General features: G+C 40.5%; 1 protein-coding gene across 5 annotated transcripts in view; it reads right to left on the bottom strand.

The window, feature by feature from the left end:
- Positions 1 to 20,392, bottom strand: part of LOC111259936 (uncharacterized) — a 40,080-nt gene extending 19,688 nt beyond the window's left edge. For 2 of the 5 annotated variants that reach the window (XR_015310800.1, XM_022832345.2), the window contains exons 1-2: positions 19,370 to 20,392; positions 18,252 to 18,402 (exon numbers count right to left, since the gene is read on the bottom strand). Coding sequence is in view for 3 of the 5 variants with exons in the window: in XM_022832345.2 (XP_022688080.1) it covers positions 18,252 to 18,392 (141 nt within the window). In the remaining 2 variants the exon portion in view is untranslated. Of the gene's footprint in view, positions 1 to 16,017; positions 16,246 to 18,251; positions 18,403 to 19,369 lie in introns of those variants that run through there. The other 3 variants (XM_022832344.2, XM_022832347.2, XR_002679930.2) reach the window with 3 other exon arrangements.
- Between the last annotated feature and the right edge of the window lie 7,065 nt (positions 20,393 to 27,457).

Here is a 27,457-nt window from a genome sequence, read left to right as displayed (position 1 = left end):
ATGTGTCCCGAAGGGTAGTCATGTTTCTACAAAGCGCTTCCTCTTTGACTAAAATCAAAATAATGGACTCTGTTGTGTAATGAATAAATAATAAAGCTAATTAATTTCCTTTGTGTTTGAACCACTAATAAATTTAGGTTGCATTTTAGATTGAAACTGACTTGAGCATCTTCGGTAAGACCCTAAATTCACCAACCTTTTTGCTATCCTATTTAGGATCTTCCGAAACATGTCGCCAGTCTTAAGGCATCAAGAAAATCCAAAAATAGAATTACTGATCTAACGAATTAAAAATTATAAAAATTTCTTGTATTTTTACGTACGAAAATCCTTCATATGTTATTTCTGGCATATAGAACGCGTACCCTCCTTTTCGAAATCTAAACATTTTCAAAAGTTGGCGAGGCGTGAGGCTCTGCTTCAACGCGTTTTGAACAAGTTGAAAGCTTTATTGGTCATCTCAGGAGAGAAAAACTCTGCGAAACCTGAACAATACGTCAGTTTCACTTTCAGATACAGTCTGAATGTTGGAGCTCCTTTACAGGGAACACCCTATTTGCTGCTTCTTCCGAAGCAAAATGAAAATAAGCCACTCAACGTGTTGTTGAAAACTGTAATAAGTTAATAGATATTGACGTCAACACGTATATAGTTATAACAAAACGTTGATGAACTGAGCCCTTGCTACAAACATAACTTCAAAATAGAACTTCAACACATACATACATAGTTTATGTTTAATGCTTATTACAAACCTATACACGTACCTCCGAGGCACTAAGCGGCTTCGAAATTCGCTCCGCTTTTGGTAACTGTCCCGTCTTTCCAGCGTAAGAGCAGACGCGCTTACGCGTCACCAGTCTATTCCGATCCGGTCCCACAGGTATTTCAGTGGTGGGCTTTTAAACGCCACTAGGAAGAAGACCAACTTTTGGGAGTAATTTAGCATGTCGACCCATGGGACCTACTGGAGACGCTACAGATTATGGGGGTATGGGGACGACTAGGAGTGTTGGCCAGCCGCTATGGACAAAGGGTTGAAAGGCGCTCCGGTATCTAAACTTAGCAGCAACACGGCTAAGCGCCATGAAAAACCAAATAGAAGGATTTGAAGTCGCCCGATAAGCGGCTGGATGTACAAAGCTTTGTCAGATCTGCAACAAGTAAACAAGCGGCCTTAGCAGATTTTATCACCATTATGCAGCCATCAAAACGATAGACTTCCTGTGTGGCAGTGACATCTAAATACGTCACGCCGTAGTAACTGAGAGTCGCCGAAAGAACGAGAAAAAGGTAGAAAAAGTACAATATTCCCTTATTAATCTAACGTACCTGCCCATGTAAGAATAGACTGTACTCGTTTACTTTGCCTTAAAGTTTCCGCTAGTCAACAATCTTATCAGTCATCGACGGCCAGTTTCGGTCGATTCGGCAAGAAAACAAGAAAAACCTCCTGGGAATTCGCGAACAGGCCAAAGGACAACTGAATAACAAAATGATCGTAGAACTAAGGCAAAAGAGCCTAGGTCGTGCTAACTGATCCGTCCCTTCTTTTTAGTGTCTCAGGCTGGCGACTGTGTTACCACCATGTGGAATTGTCTGAATGAATGTGAATATCTATTTACTATATTGCTGCATTTTCTGATTAAACGTACCTTGTATAATGTGCATCGGTCCTTCACTAATGAAGTTGATATCGTTCTTCCGCAAACTATTATAGAATGAGTTTCCCGCTACATGATTAGGAAACAGATCGACGCTACTGTACAGCTTATCGATCATTCATCAGATTGACTCATATGCATTCATTAACACCACGAGCGATCTTTTTATGTCTGTTCCAAATCTAATCCCAAAATGTAATCTCATGTATCACGCAGCTTCTTCGTGAAGCGAGCATGTCTATGGGTACTATAGTATATGCATGGGCGTTCCTGTCGGCATTGCTCTCAGTACAGCTCACTGCTGATATTGTTTGGCGCAGTATTTTAAACAGGGTTTAGCGAGGATCATTCGAAGTAATATAAAAATTCCTATTTTTTTCGTAGAAGTGATACGTGCTGCCCAGAACATTTCTTGGAAAAGGTCCTACGCGGACACGTATGTTGGATTTGGCTGAAACTAACAGTCGTAACTTTTCCGTAAAGTGTGTTGTACATATTCTACTAAATATCCTCGATAAGTAATAGCCTATCCTTTAGGATGGCCAAAAAATACATGAGTGTCCTCATTGGAAATATTTACGACCCTGCAGTCCTGTGTTTCTCAAAACGAAACCCGGATGGAGAGAGATCGGTGACATCGATTTTGTTACGCGTATTGTGATGTGTATATATTTTGTATGTTAATAATTAATACTCTACGCAAACTACACCTTCGAACTTCGCAATTGTAACTTTAAAACGACTGAAATACGTTTTTTATTGACTCTCCGTAACCCTATGAGCTTAATCAGTGATCTTATCACCAAACAGTACTATCTAGAGAGAAAAAGCAAAAGCGTCGGATGTGAGATAATTGAAAGAATTTTCCGCGTTGTTCCGCTTTCGAGCCTAACTCTTATAATACAATGTTTAAATAGATAATTCATATAAATTATGGCGTAATGCCTCCACTGACGCTTAAAATGGAACGCCTAATTTAATAACAAGTTCTTGCTTGCCGCTTCGCATTCAAACACACGTTGAAGTTTTGGGTCTTGTGCATGAGTCTTTATATATACAGTACCTCGTGCCTGTTCGGTGCCATTATGTCTAGCGGTCGGTCGTTCCAACCACTTCACTTTAACGTAATAACAACAACTTCGGCACTCAACGGAGGAAGCTACTTCTTGTCGGCAACGCTAACCACGGATAGGGAATGATTTTAAGACGCAGCCCTCCCTAATGAATGTCCATCCACCATGCATTTGTCTGCGCAAATACGAGCGAATCAATGCACTTCCCCCTATTTTTCAAAAACGTATGTATTTCACTCACGAATGAATATTGATTCTGTGCACATAATGCAATCTATAGGGACATTGAACATATAGGTTACCGTATGTAATGCTGATAAGATGAAAAAAATGGACACATCGTTGTGTCACAAACTAAGCGTTTTCACATATATACATATATATATAAAACAAGCTTCGTTTACGTCGCTATATAGCAGTGATGCTCGCTTTTCCGGCGTTTGAGAATTGCTGTCATAATACCAAACTAGAGCTAGTTTTCCTTTGACGACAACATACCTACAACAGCTAGACTAGTGTCACCCATGGATACATTTTTTTCAAAAAATCTGTTCTCTACTAGATTTTTATAGTATAGGTATTAGTAGAAAACTAGACGAGATCGGTACATCGTGGATAATGTTATTTATTTCTTATTTCAGTTATTTACTATCATCTATAATGTGGTCCTGCTTCTGAGTCAGGCTCCAGTAGGTTCCTTAAGGGAGCTAAGATTATAACAAGACTATAGTTTGTAGCAGACTGTTTGGCTATTTCAGAACTCCTTAACGTTGACCTACTAGTTCTTGTGACTCTCCCCATGCTAAATACTGTTAATAACGCTGTTGTGAGCAACTGTTTCGCACGTGGTAACGGTAAGATGAAAAACGCATGCCCAAAAAAAAAGTTCAACTTTCAATGATGTTGTCTGTCGAGCCCAACAGAAAATTATATTCACACAAACTGAAAAGTAATCCTATGCATATAAAGACAAATTAATATATGTGTCATCATCTAGCGTTCGAAACTAACTGCAAGTTACAACTGCTGCATAGATTGTCTGTAGCGGTCGTATATTATCGAAAACGATATTTTTCATTGATATCCCGTAACGAGTATCCATTGCCATTTGACCTGCGGTGTTAAAAAAAAAAAAGCTTATGCAATAGTTTTATATACGCTGAATGTACTTTTTTTTTTCATTGTTTATATATTTCATTACTTAAGTTAATACTCTAGGAACTTTGATGTCTTGAAGAGATGTACCTATAGAGATGTGTTGTCATACCTATCCTCCCTATCCATGGTGCGTTTGAGGGAATAGACATTAGGGTTCTCATCATCCTTTACCACCTATCCCTCTTTTCAAGGCATGGAAGCAATTAAACCATACAAACGTAGATCCGTGTAGCCACACAGTATACTGACTATCTCTGCGTCACACACCTCAATTCTAGATTTTGTGGCTAGGTCTTCTTTGAGATGAGGATGGATTAGTGATGCATTAAAGAATATCAAATTTGATATCTCTTTTTACATCTTTCTCTCCTCCTGAAAAAACAATGGAGATGTCCGGATGTATTGATCATTCCCTTTTGAGACTATATTTAGTAATTGCCAATGCTCTTGAGACCCAAGGCAAGTATAGGCATCAGTTTATGCTCGAGCTTACAAGAAAGCCGCTATTGTTTTGGTGGACGGCACAAACTTTCGTCTCCAGCAAAGGTGTGCTCAGTATGGACCTTCTGTTGGTAATATCGATGGAAATTGTTCTTTGGAAAAAATCCTCCTCTGTATACCAAGCGTGTTTTTATTGAGCCATAATTTGGTTACTGAGAAACCTATTTTAATTTCTCTAAATAATTTCAACAGTTTCCATTGGTTAGACCGGCATTCTTGCCTTTGAAAGACAAAAAATTTGCCACAGAATATTAACTTTCAGCTGTTATCTATGTCTTTGATTTGTAAATTAATAATTTTTTGATGAAATTTAACCAGGCTCGACGTAAAAATACTTATCAAATCAGAGAGATACAGGGTCTCAGGTGGACTTGTAGTGCATTAGCGCCATTAACCGCACAAGATACTAACAGAAATAGGGTGCACACATAGTGTCTCAAAATTGTCCATACAAGCTTGAATGTTTGTATTTTTGTTTTTATTTCAGTACAATTATTATTAAAACTATAATAGAATTTACATAAGATGTTTAACTTTTCTTTCTACTGCAAACGTTCAAAACTACGACCTTTATGGCTAACAAACTGCTGACAATGACAGGTTATGAACTGACATATTTCAACAAAATAGTTCGTTTTGATATATTCCAATGTCATCAGTTTTCTGGCTTAAGTTACCACCTCAAAAAGACGTCATTGGCATTAAATCTGAGGAACAGACAGAGTATCCTGGGAGGATTTCTTCATGTAGCTTATTAATTAATCCTTCGCTTAAAACGTCGCACAACATTATAGATCCTGGTAAATAACATCCATTTACAGCTGCTTAGCAGTGCCATTCCTGAAACGTAAAGGTTCTCAAAATACGTTTTACAAAAAATTGATTTGCATGTTGAAAAGCCTAAAGATCTTGGCTAGTAACGGTCGTGGATGTATCCGGTCCTCCAGATTATTATCTATGAACGCTTTAAGCGCTTCCATCACAATCGGCGTAAGTGGATCTGCTTGAAGCTCTTTGCAATACTGTCCTGGTACGTCTGCTATATGTTCATACTTGTAATAGCATTTTGTACTATTTTTCTTTCAAATATTAACGTGTATAGTAAAGCCCGCATAATTCAATTTTTGAAAGAAACAAGAGTCAGGAAGGTAAACAGTACGCGTATTTTTTTGATGTCTTTTACATTACTGGCCAGTCTTGGCCTTGTGGCATCGACCTCATTTAAATGCTACAACCATGCTTGGGTGAAACCTTATGTCGTATGCTAAAGCACGTGTTATGTATCTCATATTGAAATAGGAGTCCCTAGCTGGTACGTGACACCAGCTCACCAACATGTCCCATAAGCACGCAGGTAAAATACAATCGTTGCTTGAAGGTGAATTCAAGCCCTGTGAACCTTTACCTTCCTCCGTGTCTTGCTACATCCGTAGCCTCTGTCTGTATAGATTTTTACATTAATGCCAGCACGTCTTCTATGTTAGAAGATACATAGCACACAACGCTCAGGTCACCTGCATGCGTACGTTATTTCTACTGTTTCAATTCCTGTTATACTAAAAGATATAATCTACTTTGCTTCCAGAAACATCTCACTATCGCCTACGGCGGTCTACTGCTTATTTCTGTTCTGTTAGAATATTGTAACGGGCCTTGTTGCTGTCAGCAAAATTGACGACGGACTCGCCTGCTTTCACTGGCTTCATAGCCCTCGTCGACTTGTGACGGGGTCTGATTGCCACTGCGTTGCTCTTACTAGCCTAACAAACCGTTTTGCGAATGCTAGTAGACAATCAGGCCGCCAGAAACGGCGGCAGCAGCTGCGCCAGCTTACTCGTTCACCAGCGCGGTCAATACAGCCCCCGCTCTGCCTCACCACCATTATGAGCATTAACATTACTTCTGCCCTCTCGTCCGCTAGGCTCGAGGCGTATCGCTCTTGCGCCAGCTAGACGCGTTATACGTATATCCTTTCTATCTTTCTTGCTCTGCTAATAACAATAAGCTAATGAACGAGCTGCGGCTGTAAGCGGCAGCGCGCTGGTAATGACGCAATCAGGAAGGGGAAGTATTCCTCCTTTATCGTGTACTACCATTACTATAGCCACGACTGCTGCCAACGTAACCAGCCCCGGGGCACTTAGGCTTCGCCCCCCTTTTAGTTCTAATTCTTGTTGCCCTCCCAGATGCCAGTTCTTCTGTCGAACCCGTTTCCAGGCATGACCCCGCACAGTAACCTTACCCCATTGTCCCCGCTTCGCTATTCTTCGTTGCTTACCGTCAATTCTCGACAGTTCCTCCAATTTAGTATCTTTAGTGGTATGCTCGTTAATGGCATTCGGTTGTATTGGTTGGCTAAAGTGAATTCTGGCCATTTTCTCACTGATTCAGATGAGAACGTGTTTGAGGAAGTGTTGAGAACTAGGAACAACACTCTGAAGCCAGCCAGACTTCGCCGCTTTTGATTTGCATCGAAAGAAAAGTCCTAAAAGCGTCCTGAAGTAAGTTTTTTTGCCCCAACAAGATATTACTCAATAAATAAACTATAGAGCCTTATCGTAATCATCCTATATCGCCGCAGCATTATAACCTTCCGGTTAAGCTAGTTCGCTTTGAGGTTCTCTGCATCTCGACTTAACGTTTACGCTGATGTGGCTTCGGGAAAATATATGAAAATAACATCGTTTCTGTTACAATTCCATATATACTGGCCTTCGATATTAATATCATCGTTACTTAAAATCTCTAATCTGGCATGGTTAATAATTACTAACTTAATCAGTAGTAAGTTATTTATTGACGCTCGATGTTTTTGTTCATAACTTGGTAAGGCAGGAAAAAAATCGCTATTGAACAGAAGCGAAAAGCAAAATACTGTTATTTAGAAGTTTTCCTGAGGATTTTTAAGTTACCTCCATTTCTATGGTACGAATTCGCGACGGTACATTGATACCATCGTGCTATACTTTAGTGAACGCGTCTGTCTTTTTTTACCTATTGCTCCCGGTTCATCTATTTGGAACAAATTTACACTGAGCGTTAAGCGGATCTAATGATGCTTTGGCATATCGTTTTGATATTTAATGCTAGGTAGGATTTTATTAATGAATGTAATATTAAAGAGCAATAACATGTCACGGCTTGAATAAGGCCACTATCGACAAGACCCTTCAACGTTTCAATAGGGCTGCGAGTTTTGCGAAAAATATCAGGGTATGTATATAAATAAAAACTGTAAACAATAGCTTGAACAGTGTTTTAATTGTGCTTATTTATGAATGCCAGTAACTCTTGACCCATACAATGAAATCGGAAGAACTACCAAGCTACTAATGCCGGTATTATGACGGTGCATGTATATTCCGAAGTGTCGGACGAAGCGAACTTCATCTTATGAATCTGAGGGCTACAACAGCACATTCACGCCGAGGGAGTCTGCATTGAACGAGTATACGTTTAATTTACTACAATAGGGACTCCTTTCGCTCGTACAGGATTAGGCACATTATCAAAACAAAACCATCACAAATTATCAAATCGCGATGTTTTTCCAAAGTGGGTCAACCCCAAATAATCTGTACTGAAATCAATATGATATATTTTTATTACACATATAATATATATTATTTTATACACTTTTTATTAGAGTGGCGATATTATCGACCGTACAAGTGTAACCTGGCAGCTCGGACGGTTAGGCCTTTCATTGAAACAAACCAGCGGTCTCTGCTTCATGTCGCGCCGACGACACGTATTATACAACCCGTACGAATCAAAAATGTATGAATGCTTACATGTTCAACCTGCCACATGTATACATGAATACTATTACACATAGAATACATTTTTATATATAGGAACATCTAGGAAGAAATGAATTAGAGTCAAAGAACAAGCTCTCTGAGCCACGTGGGCCATATAACAGGATTTACCGATGTACTCTCTAGCTATTACGGCAGGTTCAAAAATGAAATCAATTACGGCATACATTAGCTGTAGAATGTACAGTTTGCGTAAAACGGTGGTCCTTTCTAACAGTAGACTATGCTATCCAACACTGCCCACAGGTGACGGCCACGTATACAATTAAACTGAATTTTATTTACGCTGCGTTACTATTTACTCATGTTTGTAACTCAAGTCGAATAGTAAAACTATTGCGTGGCTTGCCGTTTGTCGCCAAATTGTAGACGTCTCGTTATGGACACTCGTCCTGCTGACGTCCGAGCCCTGTCTGTTAAGGCCGCTGCTATAGGAAGCCAGGCTAAATACTGAGAAAGCAGTTATGTCTTCGAGCGTACCAAACAACGTGACACAGCGTTATTATCCAGCACAACAAATGTCTACTCAAATGGAGCACACAGAAGTAGAACTGGAGAAGATTTAAGATAAAGGTGGTTTTACCCGAGAAACATACACGTTCAGGCGTCCTTAATTTGGTTCGGTGCTATAAATGGCTATTGACAGCAGTCAGATTCTGTTTACGTGCTCAGGAAGAGCTGTAATACACAATGCTATCAACAAATATGCCTTGTGTATTACAGCTCTGCCTGTACATAGGCTACTTAAAGGTGTATCAGGAATTTAGCGCTGCATACACACCCACACAGTATATAGAGAAGGAAAAAAGGGCTTTTGGGCCTGCTGCTTGAAAACACAAGGTTTCTAGATGTGCATAGCGCGATGCTAGACACATTGGCTTATATTTGGTGAATTGCTTGCGTCGGGTCAGTGTCGAGTAATGACGCCAATTTGTCAAGTTTGCAAAAAATTGCCCTTACCCTTTAGGCGATTGCCTTTCCCCAGATTTCAGTTGCGACTGAAAATACTTCGAATACATAAGTAATCTAAGAATATACTGTTTAATTATAAATTATCATTTGTGCCCCTATCTAGATACAAATGTAATTTTGAAAACGCAGTGTTCTACTATCCAACTACGAAATTTATGGCACAACGCTTCCTTCTTATGACATTGTCACGAAGATCGTCATTTAAAAATTATAATTAAAACTTATCTTTACTATATAATATAACTAGGCAATTCACGAAGTTTACTTCAGGCCAGACTAATCATTTGAACTCAATTAGTAAGTAATGTTTATGCACGAAGAATGTCGAGATGAGTGTGACGGTAAGCGTCGACTAGTCTGAGCCCCGCAATCACGGTTTATTAATGAATTCTAGTTGAGAAGATACAGAAGGGGAGACTGAATTTTCGAAGTATCATAATGGGTAATAAAGGGCATGAAAAAAGGCCACAAAGTAGTTCTCTGAAAGCTAACCTGCCATCTATTTTGTCAGCTTCACGAATATTTATTTACCACTAAGACTACCAAGTCTGTCCCACAAACTTTCAACACCGCTTTACTCCAAAATGCTCCACTAATGCCTGACCGCATTTGCATGGAATTGATTTTAATATGTTTACATTAATAGTCCAGTTTATAGCAACTATATATATATATATATATATATATATATATATATATATATATCTGTGACTGTTAAAAGTTTTCATAAAATGTCTAATTTCTTTTACTCTTTTATATTTTGGGCGCATGAAACCATGTAGTAGATATATACGACGAACTTTTCATCTTGCGATTGCTAAATTGGTCGGACATTACCGCAGCCTTTTAGCGCTTTTTTTTAAACTACGACTTATGGTTATAAAAAATATGGCACGCGAGATATCATATAGGCAACTAAAATTTTTTCACCACAGGATTTTTGTAATTATATATATAGAATAGATTCAAATTTCTCTCAATTATAGCCTCTCCACTGAAAGGCTGATTTGCATTGAAGGACTAATCTTGCGTCTAACTAAATTCAAATAGGTCCTATATTTTTCTCCAACCCTGTGTATAAAGCAACCTCAGAAATTTATTTTTGACCCAAACTATAAAAAAAGATCACTAGAAACTACTCTGGAAAGCAAAGTTTGTACGATGTTCATAAACCTTTTAAAGCATGGAATACCCAGAGCTTATTATGATTTAAAAAACGGCGTACCGCACTCCTGCTCTGAATGAAATCATAAAGAATTTCTTTTCTAAGACCCCTCAATTAATTTCTCTTTTCAACTATTGGATTTATTCAACTACTGGATGGAAGAAGTTTTCAAGCGAGCAAATATTGCGTGAATTCAGTAGAAAGGCATGAAAACAACGTTGATATCGGAACGGCTTGTACAAAATGACCGGGCAGTTTAGGTGCAAAATCCCGCTTTATAACGATCTAAATGAAATGGTGAAATGTCGTATTCTGAAGACTAATACTCATATGATCTATGTATATAGTGGATCGTCGAGACACTACCGACCGTAAATCTGACCCACTTTGACCAACGACCTTGTGCCATTTTTCTGCACTGGTAGCACTGTTATCCCATCACCGTAAGACCCCTGTGGTTTCTGGGTGAAAAATTGTGACATATGCGTTCTCATATCTTTATAGAGATTACATCAGTATCATTAAGAAAGTTTTGCAAAGACTCAAATAGGGTAACCTGATTCTGTAACATCTAGACGATGCGACGGACTAAAGCGGTGCTATTCAGCTTCCCTCATTTTTTGTCGGGGAGCTAAACATGTATGCGGTGTGGAATTGTTTTGATGACGACGCTTTTTTGCATTGGTTACGGCTTGTCGTAATAATGTCTGTTGTTGAGAGTAGGGATCCGAATCAATCGTTTTGCTAGACGGCAGCAAGTGATAACCCACGGTTCATGCCCAATTCCACCAAACGCATTGCATCACCTACTTTGGCATTCGTCTAGGCGTTGTAATAGATTGTGGGGCACATGTGATCTATGTCTTGTCGGACGCGATCAACTGCTTTAGACATTCCAAAGGCTGTTAAGGCAGAACCATATTTGGGCCAGTCTGTCCTATAACGCACCTGAACCATAAACATCACAAATTTTGTCGTAGACCTCGGCAGCATTTGTACCTTATTGTAATAAGATTATAAAACATTTTTGCAGGGATTTCATTAGTTTTTAAAGTAATATATTTAAAGTCTGAATTAAAGGATTCCAGCAATTTCACCACATCTGCTATGGCCAAACATCAGCTGTCAAGTAGCGCCAATGCGACCTTTATCACTTGAGATACGTGACTTCAGAGCCAGAGAATGATCAACATGCCCTTAAAAACCCAATAGGTGCTTTAACTTGAGGTTTTTCGAAAACTATATAAAATATAGGATTTCGTCCATAAATAAGAAAAGTGATCGAAACAATGATTTGAAATTTCACTGGACGTTTTAGATAGTATCTGCCTCGCGGGCGTTAGAAGTTAATTGCCTAAAATCAGATCCTTTGTTTTTCGATCGCCGACACCGTTTACTGGTTTCTATTTGTTTACTTCACTGTTTAGGCATTTCAGCTTAAAGTTGAGCTTCTAAAGTTGCTTTCACGGCGTATATATATACATACATTCCAGACCCCTGAACCGACTATAGATAGTTTGACTCGGACGTTTCGCATGCTGGCTTTTCGCAAGGCTGCGTATGCTTTAAGAGATGTTTTTATGACTACGGAATTGGTGGAATGATTTGCTAAGACGAACGTAGAACCACACTTCTCTCATATTAATCCAAAAAGTACAAAAAAGAAGTGCAACATCTTAAACATTTGTTTAGGTATATAGAACTGGCTATAGATCCTTGTGATGGACCGAAATCTGTTAATTTGAAAACATTTCAAGAGTACTTCCTTGAAAAGTCAATGAAGAATTAGTACGCAACCCTAATTTGAGCGAATAGTTTCTCACCAAGACTCAAGCTCTTTTGGGCTCAAGACATGCACAGCATTTATTAGAAGTTTAGTTGCCTCTTTAAAATCTATGCAAATAAACATTCGGAACTTCAACTTTACATGTTACAATATCGTCGACTCTTTGGTTGTGTTGCGAACTCATTAAAAAAGACAAGATTTTGATGCTTTCCTTCTGCCATTTATTTAAAAATGGTAGAGGATCCTCATTTGAGCATTTCATATTAATCAATCATTAAACTTAGATGACGCTGGCTTTTTACTACCTACTATTCTTTTCAATCTAGCTAAATAAATACGTCATTTCTTTTATAGCTAACTTTCGGGTTTGCTTCAGCCACCGCTTACCGTGATGTTCGCACAGTGTCCACACTCTGACAATTTTATTTGAAGTCTTCACCGATTGTCATGACAAGCGGCTCGTTGAACTACTCTTTATGAAGCCAGAAAATAAGACAAAATACATTTACGTAGGGCAAGATAACAACACTGTGGTGGCGGCCGTTATTGGTATTAGCAATGCCCCTAACAACACAGATGTCTTTTGGAGATGAAATGCTAGCGGTACGCCTTTAACCGGATACCTGTATCTTCCAGCTGCCAAAGTATCCATCCATCCAAAAAGATGGCTATATTCAGTATATACCTCTACAGGCGTATATCGAGTAAGACCGAGAACGAGCCTAGAGTTGCATTTATCATGAATCAATATATATAGCAGTTATGGCATACATACAGTACACTTATAAAGCAACACTTGTTGCGAAGAGGGAGCATATTTCTTACCACACTAATACATGTATAGTGTTCTCCGGTAGAAATGGGACATATTTTGGCGGGCCGGTTTTCGTAGTGGACATTCGTTCATTTGCTATTCCGGGTACTAAAAGAAGCCCAGTTTTTTCCTAGGAAATCGACAAGGTGCGTTCTGGGAGAATAATCACAGATCAGGTCTTATTCAGTGTTTTTATGCTGGGCGAATTCTCACTAAAGTTACACATTGTCTTAAATGCTCGAAATAGTCTGTTACCCATTTCCATGCGGATTTCAAAGAGTCCCAAGGAAAATAAGCAAAAAAATGTAAAGACTTAAAAAAAATGCATATCAAATGGCGTCACATTTGAAGTTTAGATCTTATTTTTTTAAAAACGCATCATATTCATCACTGTGATCTTGGATCTACTTATAACGTTCACACGATCAAACAGCCACCTTTTGAAAATTCGACGATCAAACAACTATTTTTCCCCACTATTTTACAGAACTGTTCAAAGCAGGAATCATCCAGTCATTTTCTGTTTCTTTTTTTTTTTTTTTTTTTTTTTAGGCACAAAAGTTAGTCGCAAAAAGAACCGCTAATCCATCGAAGACATTTTTATTTTGACAAGATACAACTGTCCTGTACATGGCTAGTTTTCTAATCTAATGAATAGAAAACAGATTCATACAAATTACGCATCATCCAGTATTAGTATTCCATTTGATCAACATTAAGGCTAAAATAGTTCCTGCCGAACAAGGACTCAATGGGTGCCAAGAGCTTTAAATACTTTTTTTTCGGTAAAGGTGGACAAAGGAAAGGAAAAGATACCGATCATAATAAAACACTTTCCGGTTCAAATCAAACCGTTTTCCGGTTCACATATAAACCGGAAACGTATAATAGCAGGTCAAAACGCGGGTGATTTTAAAAAGCGTTTTTATTGTATTTAGCCAGTAAGACAATAATTCCTCACAAACATTGCGATGTACGAAACTACCATCAGTAGTTCGGCGAATGCAATCTGCTTTGTGCAGCCTAAGGCATATAGCACGCACATCCTCATGGCTGAGCTCATAAGGTCAGACGGTCAAGCACTTTATCTAGAGCTCCAAAGACATCAATAGGTACCGCTGGGCTAGTTAAACCGTCTAAGAAAAATGTTCATAGTTCGAAGTATCGGCGTTTCACCATTTTTGATGTACCTAGAACCAAGCTCAGCGTCGTGGAAAGCGTGTAGGTGGTCTTAAAATTATCGACAAACTATTTCTGTGAGAAAAATTAGGCAGGAAATGCGCATTTTTTTTCTGGAACAGAGTTTATCTCAATGTTTACGCAATGGGACTGTGACCTCTGTCCTGAGTGTTTTCGGGCGTGCAAAATTACGAAAACAGAGCGTTCTTATCCAGTACTGCAGGGCATTTTCGTAAAGAACTTCAGCTGTTTCAGAAATGCAGTGCTTATGGGCACCTTGAAGAACTTCAAAAAAGCATTCCTCATCAAAAGCATTTTAAAAGCGTCCGATGTCAACTTAAGATCATGTATAGCAGAAAATGGCGTACAGGGAAAATCTATCGATGTATGGCGCCAATGTGGAAGAAATACTTATTCAGCTAATCGACAGTTGTTTTATTACCCATCAGTAGTTAGGTGAATGCCTTTCGTAATCGGCGATGGCGAGCATTGTTTGTTGCGCTGGGAAATCGTTGTTTTCATAGAGGTGAAAGCAATGGACTGGCGTAATTGTTCGAACTCGAATGAAAAACTTCATATAGACCTTCTGTTGGGCTTCACGTATCTCATGCAGTATCTCGCATGATGATGATGATGATGAGGCTCTAACAATATAGCTTGTAGAAAATATTTATTATTCAAGAGTTTTAATTAGCAGGTTTTCTCTTTTTTAATATTGTTACGAACGTAATGGTATCGTGTGATACAATTATTCTAATTATTTTACGAAGGGGCGCTGGACATCAAAAGCTCGAAATCCAAGCGGGTGGCTAGAATTTAGCATAGTTGCTTTACGAGGTACTCACACTGCCCGCATTTTAACTGCCCGCAAACGGTGTCTATCAGTGCTTTTTGTGAAATAATTCAATGTTATGAGCTATAAGGTGTATCTGCGTGAAAAGATCTATAAAGCTAAGTCTGTCGTGTTTCAGAAGGAATCACATAGACTAATCTAACATCGACAGCTAGTGTAGACGGCTCACCATTAGCCGGAGGAAATATAGGAAGGACACACGAAAGATGATTTATTGTTTATAATGCGAAGTATTTGAAAACACCTTGAGAAAAGAAAAGAAAAGCGTAAACACCACCTGCTGCCCAGTTAGGGTTGGTTATCTGCGGCTTGTCAAAGGCGTTCAAAATCCTGCCAGGTATGATTAAGAGACCGGAAAAACATCGAGTTGAAGCTATGTGTTCCCTATCGCTGCAAGTCATCATAACTTGACGCTCAGGCGTAAATTTCTAAAGTTTGGATGGCTTATTGCTATGTAGGATGATGCCCTTGCAGAGAGCCAGTTCGCCTTTCTGTCATTTTGAGTGATAGGGCGTGCACTGCTTTTATTATTTAGGCAGGTCGAAAACAGACCAAGCTGGGAATCTTTAACACACAAAAACCTCAAAATGGTACAGACGATTGGATGACAAGAAGCAAAGTACTTCATGTACTTAGTGATAGTGTAACGATTATCCTGGTATGTATCGGTCTCAAAAGCGTCTGACGAAACTTTTGTGGACTGCTTCTGCCAAGGTACCTAGTTACGACCTAAAAATTCCGCTTTCATTTTCTCTGTGAGTTTATATCCAACGTACAGATATCTAGGAACGAGTCGAAAATGAATAGACTTTTACTCGTGCATAAATTTATTTGTTAAGCATGCAGATGAACAACATTTTGATTTACACATTAAATACCCTAGTGCTGCAGTTGGTAATACTTTCTTTATTACCCCGATCGAAAACCCGAACAGCAGTGTTGAACTTAAAGTAATTGCATAGAATCAGTTTGGACATGAGGAGGAGCTCTAGACATATGTGTTTAATAGGCTAAATAAAAGAAGCGAATACTTGTGTTCTTTCAGTGCTGTGAATCAGCTCTGCAATTAAAACATTTATTTTCCTTCAACAACCTTTCGTTGTGCTTCTATTCTTAGGCTGACTTCTAAGCAACGCTTCACTCCGCCAAATCCAAATTTCCATAACTACGACGTCGATGACAAAACCTCACGCGACCTATCGCGGACGAACTCAGAGCTGGCGTTTAATTCTGGGGACATGGCCAGAAGACGAGCAAAACTAAAAACAAATGCAGCAAAGGCAATGATAAAAACGACAACATCACTACCACATAATGCAAGCTCTATAATCTCAAATAGCAACTAAAAAGTGCTGAATGGTGGCTTATATCCAAGCAGCCATGTCGCAAACTGACGGTTCAAATGAATGTCGTACGCTCGGATATATATAATGTTACTTATATGCGTGCTCTTAGGGAAGACTGCACCTTTTTCCTAATAGTTGCGGTTGGCCTGTGGCCATGTTGTCCCTGGCCACCATGTTGCCCTGAAAAGACGACAGAAGCGAAGCGTAGACGGCGCTGCAACACGCGTTGCTAGGCGACCGCCGAGATAACGTGGTTCTCTTGCCAGCTGCGCCGTAGCCACGACGGCGGTAGGGTCTGCTTGCCTCCATTCTCTGCCAGAGGCGGAGAAAACGGACTTCCTCAGGAAGTCCATTGTGCTGTCCAGCAGCGGCGCCGGTCGGCCGGCCAGCGTGAGAGAACGATCACGAAGGACCGGACACGAATAAGGTAGAAAAAAGAGATTGGTCAGGGTAAGAGCCACGGCCACCAGCCACCGTCGGCGGCTTACCTATGGAGCGGTTGAACGGTCGACTCCTCATGGCTGGCCGCGATGAGCTGAAGCTTCGCATAGCCTCACCAGGTAGGTTTTAGCGCTTCAGCTATGGGTAACAGCCAGCGAGCCGAAAAGAACGACTCTACTGGCACCGCCACTACACAGGTATATGGCAGATAGCATGACGGCCCTCATCCCACAATAGTCCACACATATATATGATAGTATAGGAAAGCCTGTCTGTCGTTTCTGATCCATATCGAGAAGGCAGCCTTCCATGAATCGTTTCTGGAATAGTTGACTAATACATGCCGGCTCCAGCAAAAAGCATTTGATAATGGCAAAACAGAGCACAAATATCTGATTCTGCTACAGTCTGTTCTATTGGAGGCTGTAAATGTGGATTATGTTGTTGGTACGTTTCCATATGCCGAAAAAAAGTTTAATGAAATTACCCATGCTACCATCGTTTAACTGTTCCTTGGGTGTTTTGGACCCATCCAATGCTTAAATTAGTTCATCACTCGCTTACAGGCAGAGCTCAGAGAACCGAATGTCTGTTGACATGCTTATTAACCTAAAAATATGGTTTTTGTCATTCGAGTTAAGCTAGCAACGTGGTACAAAATAGGCGCTAACTTGTAACATATCGTTAAACTATTAAAAGAAAGGATTACGTTTGAATAGGTATACACAAAAATCTTCCTCAACCTTAATAAAAAAAAATTGGACCAGTGTATTCGCGTGATTTTTTCGTGTAATTTTGAAAAATCAATTATTAGGATTATTAAGTATTGATCCTAATTGAAATAATGGAAACAATTTCGTCTTAGAGAATATGAAGCTAAACGAACATGACTAGGTTACTGTTTTGAAGGGGGTTTTACTTAAACATTATTTCACACTTGAAAATGATCGGGTTAGAAAACGCAATTTATGATAAAGCGATACGATATAAAAGCAATCAATACTTATTATCGAAAAAAATATATTTGCGTGATACAATGTGTTTATTTTCACATCTTAAAGCAAGCCAACCTAATAAAATTATATACAATGTTCGTTTCATCTCGCTGAACGAACAGCAGCAATAGCAAGAAACCGACATGAATTGTCTGGGTACAGAATTGACGCCTGCTGTCTTTTTAACTGTACCATACCGCTTTGACCCTGCGAAATTCTGCATTTCGAAGTACGTAGCACACTAAGATGGTCGCTCATACCTACCATTTCCAGTTATTTAGATGATTTAGTCCTTTTGTATCATATTAAATAGCACAAAAGATCAATAAAATGTCAATATATTATTGGGGACTATTATGGGGGACTAGTCTGGGGTGTATTATAGACAATACTAAAAGGTGATATTCCAATGCTGAATATATGGATAAATGAATCATTACTCAGCATGTGAATGTTTACGCATTTGTACATATATATGCGTACCTTGTATTCATTACGGAACGTGAAAGGCAAAGCGGGGGGAGGCTGTAAATGTTTTGTATCATGTGCAGAGACAAGCTGCTTAGGAGCTGCCCTGAGTACAGAAAGGAGCTTGCGCACGACACCCGAACAAGGATGCGCCATGTCTGTTTGCCTATGGAAAAGAGACAGAGAGAGAGAGAGAGAAAATGTCAATTAGTTGAAATATGCATTTACCACTAATGCGTGAGCGCGGCTGAGCTGAGAGAGCGTCAGGCGAAGAATGTCCATTATTTGCAATTGTGGCCACACGAAGACGAGTATGTCGGCGGGAAAAGACGCGACAGAGGAAAACAACGGCTACCGCCACCTCTTCCGCACTGTTGACGACAACTACGCGTACAGCTCCAGCGGCTAGGTAAGAAATAGTTGCTTTAGCCAGGTAACTACCGGCATCTACTAGGAACAAAGACAGAACACCGCTTCGAATGTTACTCATACTGTGACAGCAACCCCTCACCCCGTTTGCCGCTTCACCACTCGTCTTCTTTATGTCGGTACTGCATAATGTACATCAACGATGGCGGGGTAGCTGTTATGAGAGGCCGTCATCGTTTTACGCCTCTTCTATCTACCAACATCAGGAAAGCGACATCGTGACAGCGAAAGCAGCGACCCATATCTAGCAATGACCAGCCCCCAGCGTTACGGCCGACGCATCAGCTATCATCCCCGAACACACAGACGTATATATTATACATGTAATCTTAGCATCGACTAGACAGGAGCGGGTTTTAGCCAGCAGGCTTTTCCCTGTATTTCCTTTTTTCTCTATCCCGTTGTTGCTCTGAGCGACTCTCGCACTATGTAGACTTTGGTTAAAACATCCAGGTTATCCTACTCTATTGAGCTGTTGCCACCAAGAGAAACTAGTACGCATCTGCGTGCAACGTGCAAGGGTAGTAACAGCTGTTCGACGCAGACATACATACTACCTGCACGCTACCCGCATGCAATGCCGCGTACATACGTGTCCTATTGAGCCACAGTCGGTGGGAACCTAGACTATCTTCCATCTATCTATCCGTCAACATTATATGGCTATGAGACCAGTGGCTATCGAAGATACAGAATATACATACCTGTCCCTGAGGGCAACAGCACTTGACCTGCAAAGCTTGCTGCAAGCTGGCCTGCGACTTACAATCTACAGTCTGCGGCCTGCAACCGACAGCTAGTGGTAACGGTACACGGTAACGTAACTAGAGTGGTAACAACAACAGGAGCAGCACTAATAGCATACGTGTAAACGATCCTCAAGCATCCGTTCGCTCATACAAGACAGACCGGAGAGTCTACGACTTACACACATAGGCTCAAACCCACAATGTACTTGATAAAGGGAGCAGCAGCGCCCCCCCCAAAAACGACACACAGATAACAAGATATAGCAGATATGGACATATATTAGATATACGCCGTCATATTATACACGCAAACACATTGAGACACATAGTATATAGACGGACAGACAAACTAAGCTGTAGTGCACAGGCCTACCGAAACATGAAACTAGCTTTTTGTACTTCGAAAAAGGTAGTTTCGGCTCTTCATACATGTAGCAATGCTTTCACATTTGTCTCTAACTGCATCGCTGCGAGTGAGGTTCTGTTGCAGTACAGGGGATGCGGAGCCTTCCGCCAGGTCTTCGGTGTCCTCTGGCTAACTGTTGTGTAGAAAATTATGGGCTGCTTCTTGGCTCCGTTCATCGGTAACAACAACAGAGGCAACGGCGAACGACCCACCTGTATTATGGGCTACCGCCACCGCCAGCACTGGCCGGGCACATGTCGTCGCCTCCTTCACTATCATCAGTACCGTATCCCTGCTGGCAGTGAAAACGGTGAAGGTGGGATGACGAGATTGGCATATTGGCGAAATGAGAAGCCAATTATTTACCAGCAGTCGACCATTCATCGAGAACTACCAGTCCGTCAACTACTCGTCGGCTGGCCTTAGGGAGATGGTTTAGATGGTAGGCTATTTCTAGTGGCACCGCGCAAGAGCAAGGCAAGAGGTAAGCGGCCTGTTCTCCCAGAAACAGCAGCTATAGAAACCTTTGTCGCTGTAAGCAGGCCACGCTGGCGACGGGACAATTGCTGCCACCGTCGTTTTATTCAAATAGGTGTGGTAGTAGGGGTTGAAATAGCCAACCTGGATTGTTTGAGCGGTGAGACCGAAGAGAAGGAGGGAGGTTAAACGGTTTGCACGATTTGCTACGTGCTGTACCTGTTGCCTGCGAGTTCCCAACTATTCCTAAAAGGAAGTGTGGACGATAAGCAATACTGGCGTCGCTGGCAACAATAATATTCCTACACGGTACATGGCGAATCGGAATGAATAATGTCTATAAGGGTATGAAAATGTTCAGGCACTAGAGCAATGGCCAACGGCCCGCCACATAGTGCCAGTCCTCTCATTATTATTGTACGACAATTGAGTTAGGTCATCTGGGCTTCTGCCTTTCGAGTCGAGTTTTTCGCCTGTCGGATAGCAAAAACAATTCTAGAAATTTAGGTAGCTTAGATATATACGTTGTTGTAGGTTGGCAGTTACTTTTCACCACGTAGTTATTTCCGTTCACTTCATTTAGATGAAAATTTGCACTGCTTCGTTTGGGGATCCATCTCTTTATTTCAATGTCATGCCTTGATAAATTATCGTACTTGGGAGACCATGCATTTTACATCAAAGAAGAAATAGCCAGGATAGTCTTTTATTGTTGTCTGGGCAGAAAATGCTGAACAAAGTATTGAGATAATGTTATAAAAATTATTTAGCAGTGGAGCCGTTCACTTGAAGCTTATAGCAGAATCTTGCCGTATTTCAATGTTCGTAACAGTTAGTGTCTGTTCCCTGAACTAGACAACCGCCTTGAAGGTGTAAATAGAAAATGTACACAGAATAGAACACTTGTAAGATTTGTTTGAAAACGACTTGAGGTTGTTAATAGATATGAAAAAGAAAGAACCACGATAGTTTGATTAATTCCAGCAAAAACTTTAGTAATCTCAAGCCTATTTTTCAAAGGTAAGCGAAGCGATGAAAAGACATCCCAGCATAATAAGATGATAGTCTACATGTAGCAGTTCTATGCAATACGTAGGTGAGAACTAGCATCAGATCGTTAGCTTGTTACGCCCTAAAAAAGCGGCACAATAACCCTTTTTCGAGGCTAAATGATAAACTCAGAAACTATGTGCTTGCCCTTATTTGTTCTTTAAGGTCAATGTCCTTTATGTCACTGTACCATATGTAATAAATGAGGCTACTCAATCCAGATATGATCCGAGGGTCCGCACAGAAACCTTTTACATTAGATTTCTCTCTCGTATTTTTCCTACTTGAAGTGTCTAAATTTTTCTTTCTAGCGTGTCTACAAAACCTCCTCCTAAATGTTCTCTAAGCTTTCCTTTCCAGCACTAACTAAAGCCAGCCTGTTCTGCGAAGCAGAAGAGGCACAGCAACGGCGACTGAGTAGATGGAACCGAAAGAACATAGGGGGGCCATATAAAAGGCACGTCGTTGTAGTTAAATCTGTTTACATGTATAAGGAGTCCTGCAAATTCGATATAAGCCCTTTCTTGAGTTTGCCAGTTTAATATGTTCTAGCCAGATTGGGTAAATCGTGCGTAAGCTCTATAAGCTCCCCTTCTCGATCCATTCCTTTAGAAAGAGGAGCTAAAGGAGAAGGGTCAAGATGCTGGAAGAGTCTGAGGCACTTCGTTTACCCTCTCTAATCTGGAGCCCAGACGACCTCCACAGCGAACGGCCGCGTTGGGCCGCGCCTTACATGATACAAACCGTTGCACTACATTCTAAGACTAATAAAATGTGTTTATTATAGACCGCGTCAAATGCGGTAGGAATATGTTTGAAGCTGATATATTGTAATAAATTAAGCCAGAGCTGCCTCGTCGACTAGCACACAAAGGTCGTTAAGGAACCCTGAGGGTACTGAGGCTCTGGGATGTATGAGGTTGAGGTATAATGGGATATTGGATGGGCGCTTGCTGGCACATGCAAGAGAACTTGCACACTGGCCCGTTTAACTAGGTAAGGCCGTAGAACGTAGAAAGAGGGAGTATATAAAGTCGAGAATCCTTGAGGAAACTCCCCTTCTAAATAAGAGCCTTATATGCAACCCGCATCTCCGAAGAACGCGAGCCTGACCTTATCTGTAACGTTTGCTTGCATCATACAAGCACTTACCGTGCATTTAAGAACGCTGCTTTTAAATTGAGAAGCTTTTTTAAGCGAGTAGGATAAAGCTTGTACACCATATTTGCTTGATGTAGGAGCTCGTATAGCTTACGACTATTTGCAAGAACTAATTGAATGAGTTGAGAATGCAGCTGCTTTTTGTGACACTTCTGAGAGGTTTTGCCGCCAGAGCTGCGGACAGTCTACTAAATACGTTGTAGTGGATACGGAATTCTATCGCACTGGGCGTGTCTTTACCCGCTTTCGAAGTAGTGCCATGCGCTTTGCAAAGGCACTCAGTTGCCGAAAGTGGAACCGCAACGAGAACAGCAAGCAGCAATGGACACCGCAATGACAACAACAAATACTACCCGCTATTTCTGTAGTTATTTCGATAAGGACGCTTTTCTCAGTTGGTCAGACTTTCCCATTCCTGCGCTGCGCCCTCATCGTTAATCATCCAATCCCCTTTTTAATTATAACGTCTTTCGTATAACACGCCAGCACGTCGACTCGAAATAGCGTTAGCGGAGATACAGTTGTGTTTACGTCCATAGTTATGAGCCGCTTAGCACTATAGCTAATAAACTAGACTTTTTTTTTTTTTCTTTATCTTAACGCACGTACTCGTAGAAGCAGCCACTCCTAGTCACGGTACCTCTGCCCCGAGCAGAGTTTTCCTGTCAAGGGATAAATGCCGCATCACCCAGGGGCAATACCGGTCGGCATGTCGCGCTCGCTTTGGATGGCAGGTCACCCAATGGAGCAAATTGTGCCTTGATGAACGACAATGTCGCCGCAGTTGAACAGGTCCTTCCCCTAACTCCTGTGTTAGTCTGTCAAGCAGTAGTCTTGGCTTCAGCTCTGCTTTGCTCCCTTACGTTCGTAGTTCCATTACCCCCGGTCGACCACCGTCTCGCGACTGGCTGGAATGGTTTTGAGCGAAAGCTAGAGGTCAGCCAGTGTCGCAGGGACATTCCAAGCAAAACTGACCTCAGCAGCAGATTAACACATACGTTAATGAATTAAGCGAACTATTAATTATTCGTTTATTTCTTCGTCCTAAGGCGCGGAACAGTGCTTAGACGAAAAGGTCGCTTGCAAGTCCGCAATAATAGCAGTGATAATAGTCTTAACGATCATAAAGAATTTAGTCTTCTATTCTTCATTGTTTATCACGTTTATATCAATTCACATATTCGCTAACTGTTTGACTTTTTTTTTTTTTTAATTAAACGCGGTTTGTGAAGTTGTTGGCTTCTCGTTTATCTTCTTATTTTAAGCGAAAAAAGTAGTGTGGTTAAACAAGGTTATGCAAGTAATAATAGTTAATTACTTTTATTTGCTGGGAAATCCAAAGAAGAACAAAGCCATACAATGGCCAATTCCTTGCTTTAGACTACATCGAACGTATGTATCCGTTAACACATGAACCGTTAGCTAGGAATCTGCCATAAGAACGTTTATCTCAAGACGGTGTCGAAGAGACTCTAGGAAAGACTAAAGAAGCCATATTTGGACACTGGTCTGCATCGACTGTATCAGTTGAGCTACTGTTTACGGCCTGTTTTTAAAATCTAGCCTCATTTATCCAAAAGATCCTGGCTATTCAATTGCTTCGTCAAACAATTATCGAGCGCAATCACGTAAAGCTTCCTAGAGTAATGGCCGAGAAAAGTTCTCAAATGTATCCTATTTTATATCAAGATCACGATGATCTACATAGGTTTACATGCGAAGTTCGTACCTTGAGTATAACAGAAAAGCAGCGAATTTCATAAATCGAATTATCTACAAAGTATGTACAATTTACGTCCCTTTATTGGAGCGGTTAAGATGACGAGCTAACGATCGTTTTCCAGTGTATTGAGCGCATTGCTACAAGCAGGCGTGGCCTGATTTATCTACAGTGGCTTCTCGCATCTGTTCTTTCCACGTGTGTATCCTTGTTTTGACACAGCGTAGACTCTTGTTCATATTTGTCTTGCAATATCAGTAGTTCTTGAAGCCTTAGAGACTTAGCGTAAGATGATCTTTAAAACTGAAGAAGGCACACTTGATTCCGCATGTATGAAGCTGAAGTGAACTCTAAGTGCATTTATTTAGTACGACTTGTGGGGTTTCGGAATATGTTGTTTTTCTTTTCACATGTGTGTATTTTTTTCTACATCAGAATTATTTTTACCTATATATGACGTTCGAATAGACTCAGTTGGTAAATGGTTACAGAATTCGATTCTATATCTGAGTTGCAAAATAAACGTCTGCATTTATCTAGATTATAATATCCAGATTATCTATCTGCATTATATTGTCTATGAGAAATAACACAGTAGCTGGTGTTAGCTTTTTATTCGAATAAAAACGTAAAAAATATTGCTCTCATTTTAAACGGAGTGAAAATGTCATGTATCAATTGATGGATTACGTTTCATGCGAAGTCTTGTTTGCTAACCTAGCTATTTTCTGCCTGTCGGCTTTATGTTGCTTCCAGAAAGTCCCATGACTTTCAAAAGAAAAACAGGTCAAAACATTTTCGTATCGTGCTAGATATGGCGTTTGGCTTCTTCGGCACCAGGCTATCTAGCATTTTATACTGATGTTATCCGTTTTGCGATGTCTATGTATCAATAGCAGCAACATGAAGCTAAAGTACGATCAATGTGGACATCATGCGTCGCGGCCATTAGCGAAAAACTTAAAACTCTGTATTTATGGTGCTAGCGCTCCATCGATATAAAGAGCTGAAATACGCTGTCGACTTTAACTACACTGACAACCTTTTTATTAGCCATTTTTTTCAAGACTTTGCATTGCAACAAGTTAAGAGTCTTAGGATCGGCAGCTCTCTCTGTACAGGATGCTGATACTATAGACGTCCTAGATATTATATATTTTGTATATTATTCCCGTTATTGTTGTTCAGCACTGCTTCAAGTGGCTGCTTCTAATCGCAAAAAGTGTATCTATCTATCTTTTTTTTTTTTTTTTTTTAATCTAAACCATTTCACGTGTTTTCAAGTTTAGTGAATAAGCCCGTTATCACTGTGCGGGTCAAGGGGGGCAAACAGGCATAGCAGAATTTGTTGAAATCAAGCTATGCTCCGGTTTGTCTTTATTTAGTTACTTATACCATTTCTGTTTGTCTATTTCTGACAATTATTACGTAGTTCTAGGAATAGCAATGCAGATTTCTGAGTGCTTACTGAGAGAACTTTGGATAGCATTTACCGAATTCAGTCTATTACACAAACAAAGCACGTAATCAATATAAGAACCTATCGTTCGAGCTAATACTAGAACATAAGTGATCTATGATAACTCAATGTACGTTTCGGTGCACAGCAATATGTCCTACCCGTCTAGCCTGAAAGTGAATTGTTGACAAATCTAACACAAATGTAATAGTTGTACAATGTTGGACTCTAGATAGTAATCGGAGCTTCTCTCTCAGCCCTATCCTATCACAAACTAATAAAACCTTCGACTATAACAACGAAAAAGTAGAATAAAAGGTCTATTATTGTTCTTCATTTTAATTTTCTGTATACATCCCAAATGTAATCATTGCCAAAGCCATCTAGTTTGTTTTCGTTCTGCCTGATCCGTTCAGGTCTTCTGTTGTCTCTTTTCCTGGTCCTGACCCCTTATTACGGTGTAGTTGTATTAGAATTAAATGGAGTCATGGTTCTACTGCGTAGAGTCGCACTGTTGCTTGCTCTGTCTTTTTCTAGCTTCTGTCTGCTACCTAGTGATTATCATAGGGCATATGATTGTGCTGGTTTCGCCTTCCGATCTCGGGGCTTGCACTTATCAGAAAGCTTAATTCTCAGCTTAAGCGCCCCGTCCATAGCGGCAATTGGCCAGTACAGCTACTGAGGCTTCTTTCCTGAGGAAATTACTTTAGCGCACGTCCACACGATCGTACGGGCAACAGCCGATCACAGACGCGTAAGACTGAACGATCTCGACCGCTTAATGAGGCAGGCAGCGAGCGGACTCAGTTGTCTCTACATTCTCAATGACAGTTGCTTTCTCTCACTCTGCTTAGCCCACGCTCTCGTCTATTGTCTCCCGACAGTTTGGCGAACTTGAAATTGGACTGGCCTGCTATTTCCTTGGTCAAAGCCCTATCCCTCTGACAATTGTAGGTATATTTCGGGACAGGGTGAATCATTTAAAAGTTTCAATTCCCACAGCTTCAATGCCAGCACCCCGGTCGCTTCTATGCCGGCGGTTATCTCCGAACACTGACGTTCATGGCGTGAAGCGATGGGACGTTTGTCGCCGTCTATCTCCCAGTTTATCCCGTTTCTTCGTCGACCAGCTCACTAGTTACCGCGGCAGCAAGACAATTACTAGGGCTGTTCACTAGCTTTTGCTGTGACATAAATTTTCAAAACACATAGGACAGAGGATAGAAAAGAGGCGACAAAACTAGCAAACGAAGTGGAATATAAATATAGAGTTTCGTTGTCATTTGTTTTATATCTTGTTGTTTATATATCAAGCAGCTGACCTTTGTACAGATGAAAAAAAAGTGCACGTTTTGCGTTGACAGAAATAAGCTATAATTATCTAGGTTGTCTTGGGGGTGCGCTATGTCGTAGCACTATAGTGTGATATAGTTTCGATTTGCACCTACCCCGAGAAAGGTATGTATTACTATGGCGATTCTTACTGTATATGCCGTATACAGCTCTGACTAGAAAATTTTACGCCTGCTACGGAAACCATTTGTTCTGCGAGCTGTGAAAGGTTAGTCACCATCCATGTCACAAGTACTGACATGCAAAAACTGCCAAAATGATGCTATAAGCAGACGCATCCCTGACTGTCTCCTGCTTTTTCTTTCTGTCTACTTAGCGTTTCGCTAACGCAGCCTAAATGAACGGCTCACGCACATATTTTCATTGCACAAATTGAATAGCAAACGCCTCGTATTTCTCGCCGTTTCATACCGTATA

This window comes from Varroa jacobsoni, unplaced genomic scaffold, assembly GCF_002532875.2.
Source record: "Varroa jacobsoni isolate VJ856 unplaced genomic scaffold, vjacob_1.0 scaffold_386, whole genome shotgun sequence".
In the NCBI taxonomy this organism is placed as follows: Eukaryota; Metazoa; Arthropoda; class Arachnida; order Mesostigmata; family Varroidae; genus Varroa; species Varroa jacobsoni.
The sequence above is the reverse complement of the archived record's forward strand: the minus strand, read 5'-3'. Positions and strand labels throughout refer to the sequence as shown.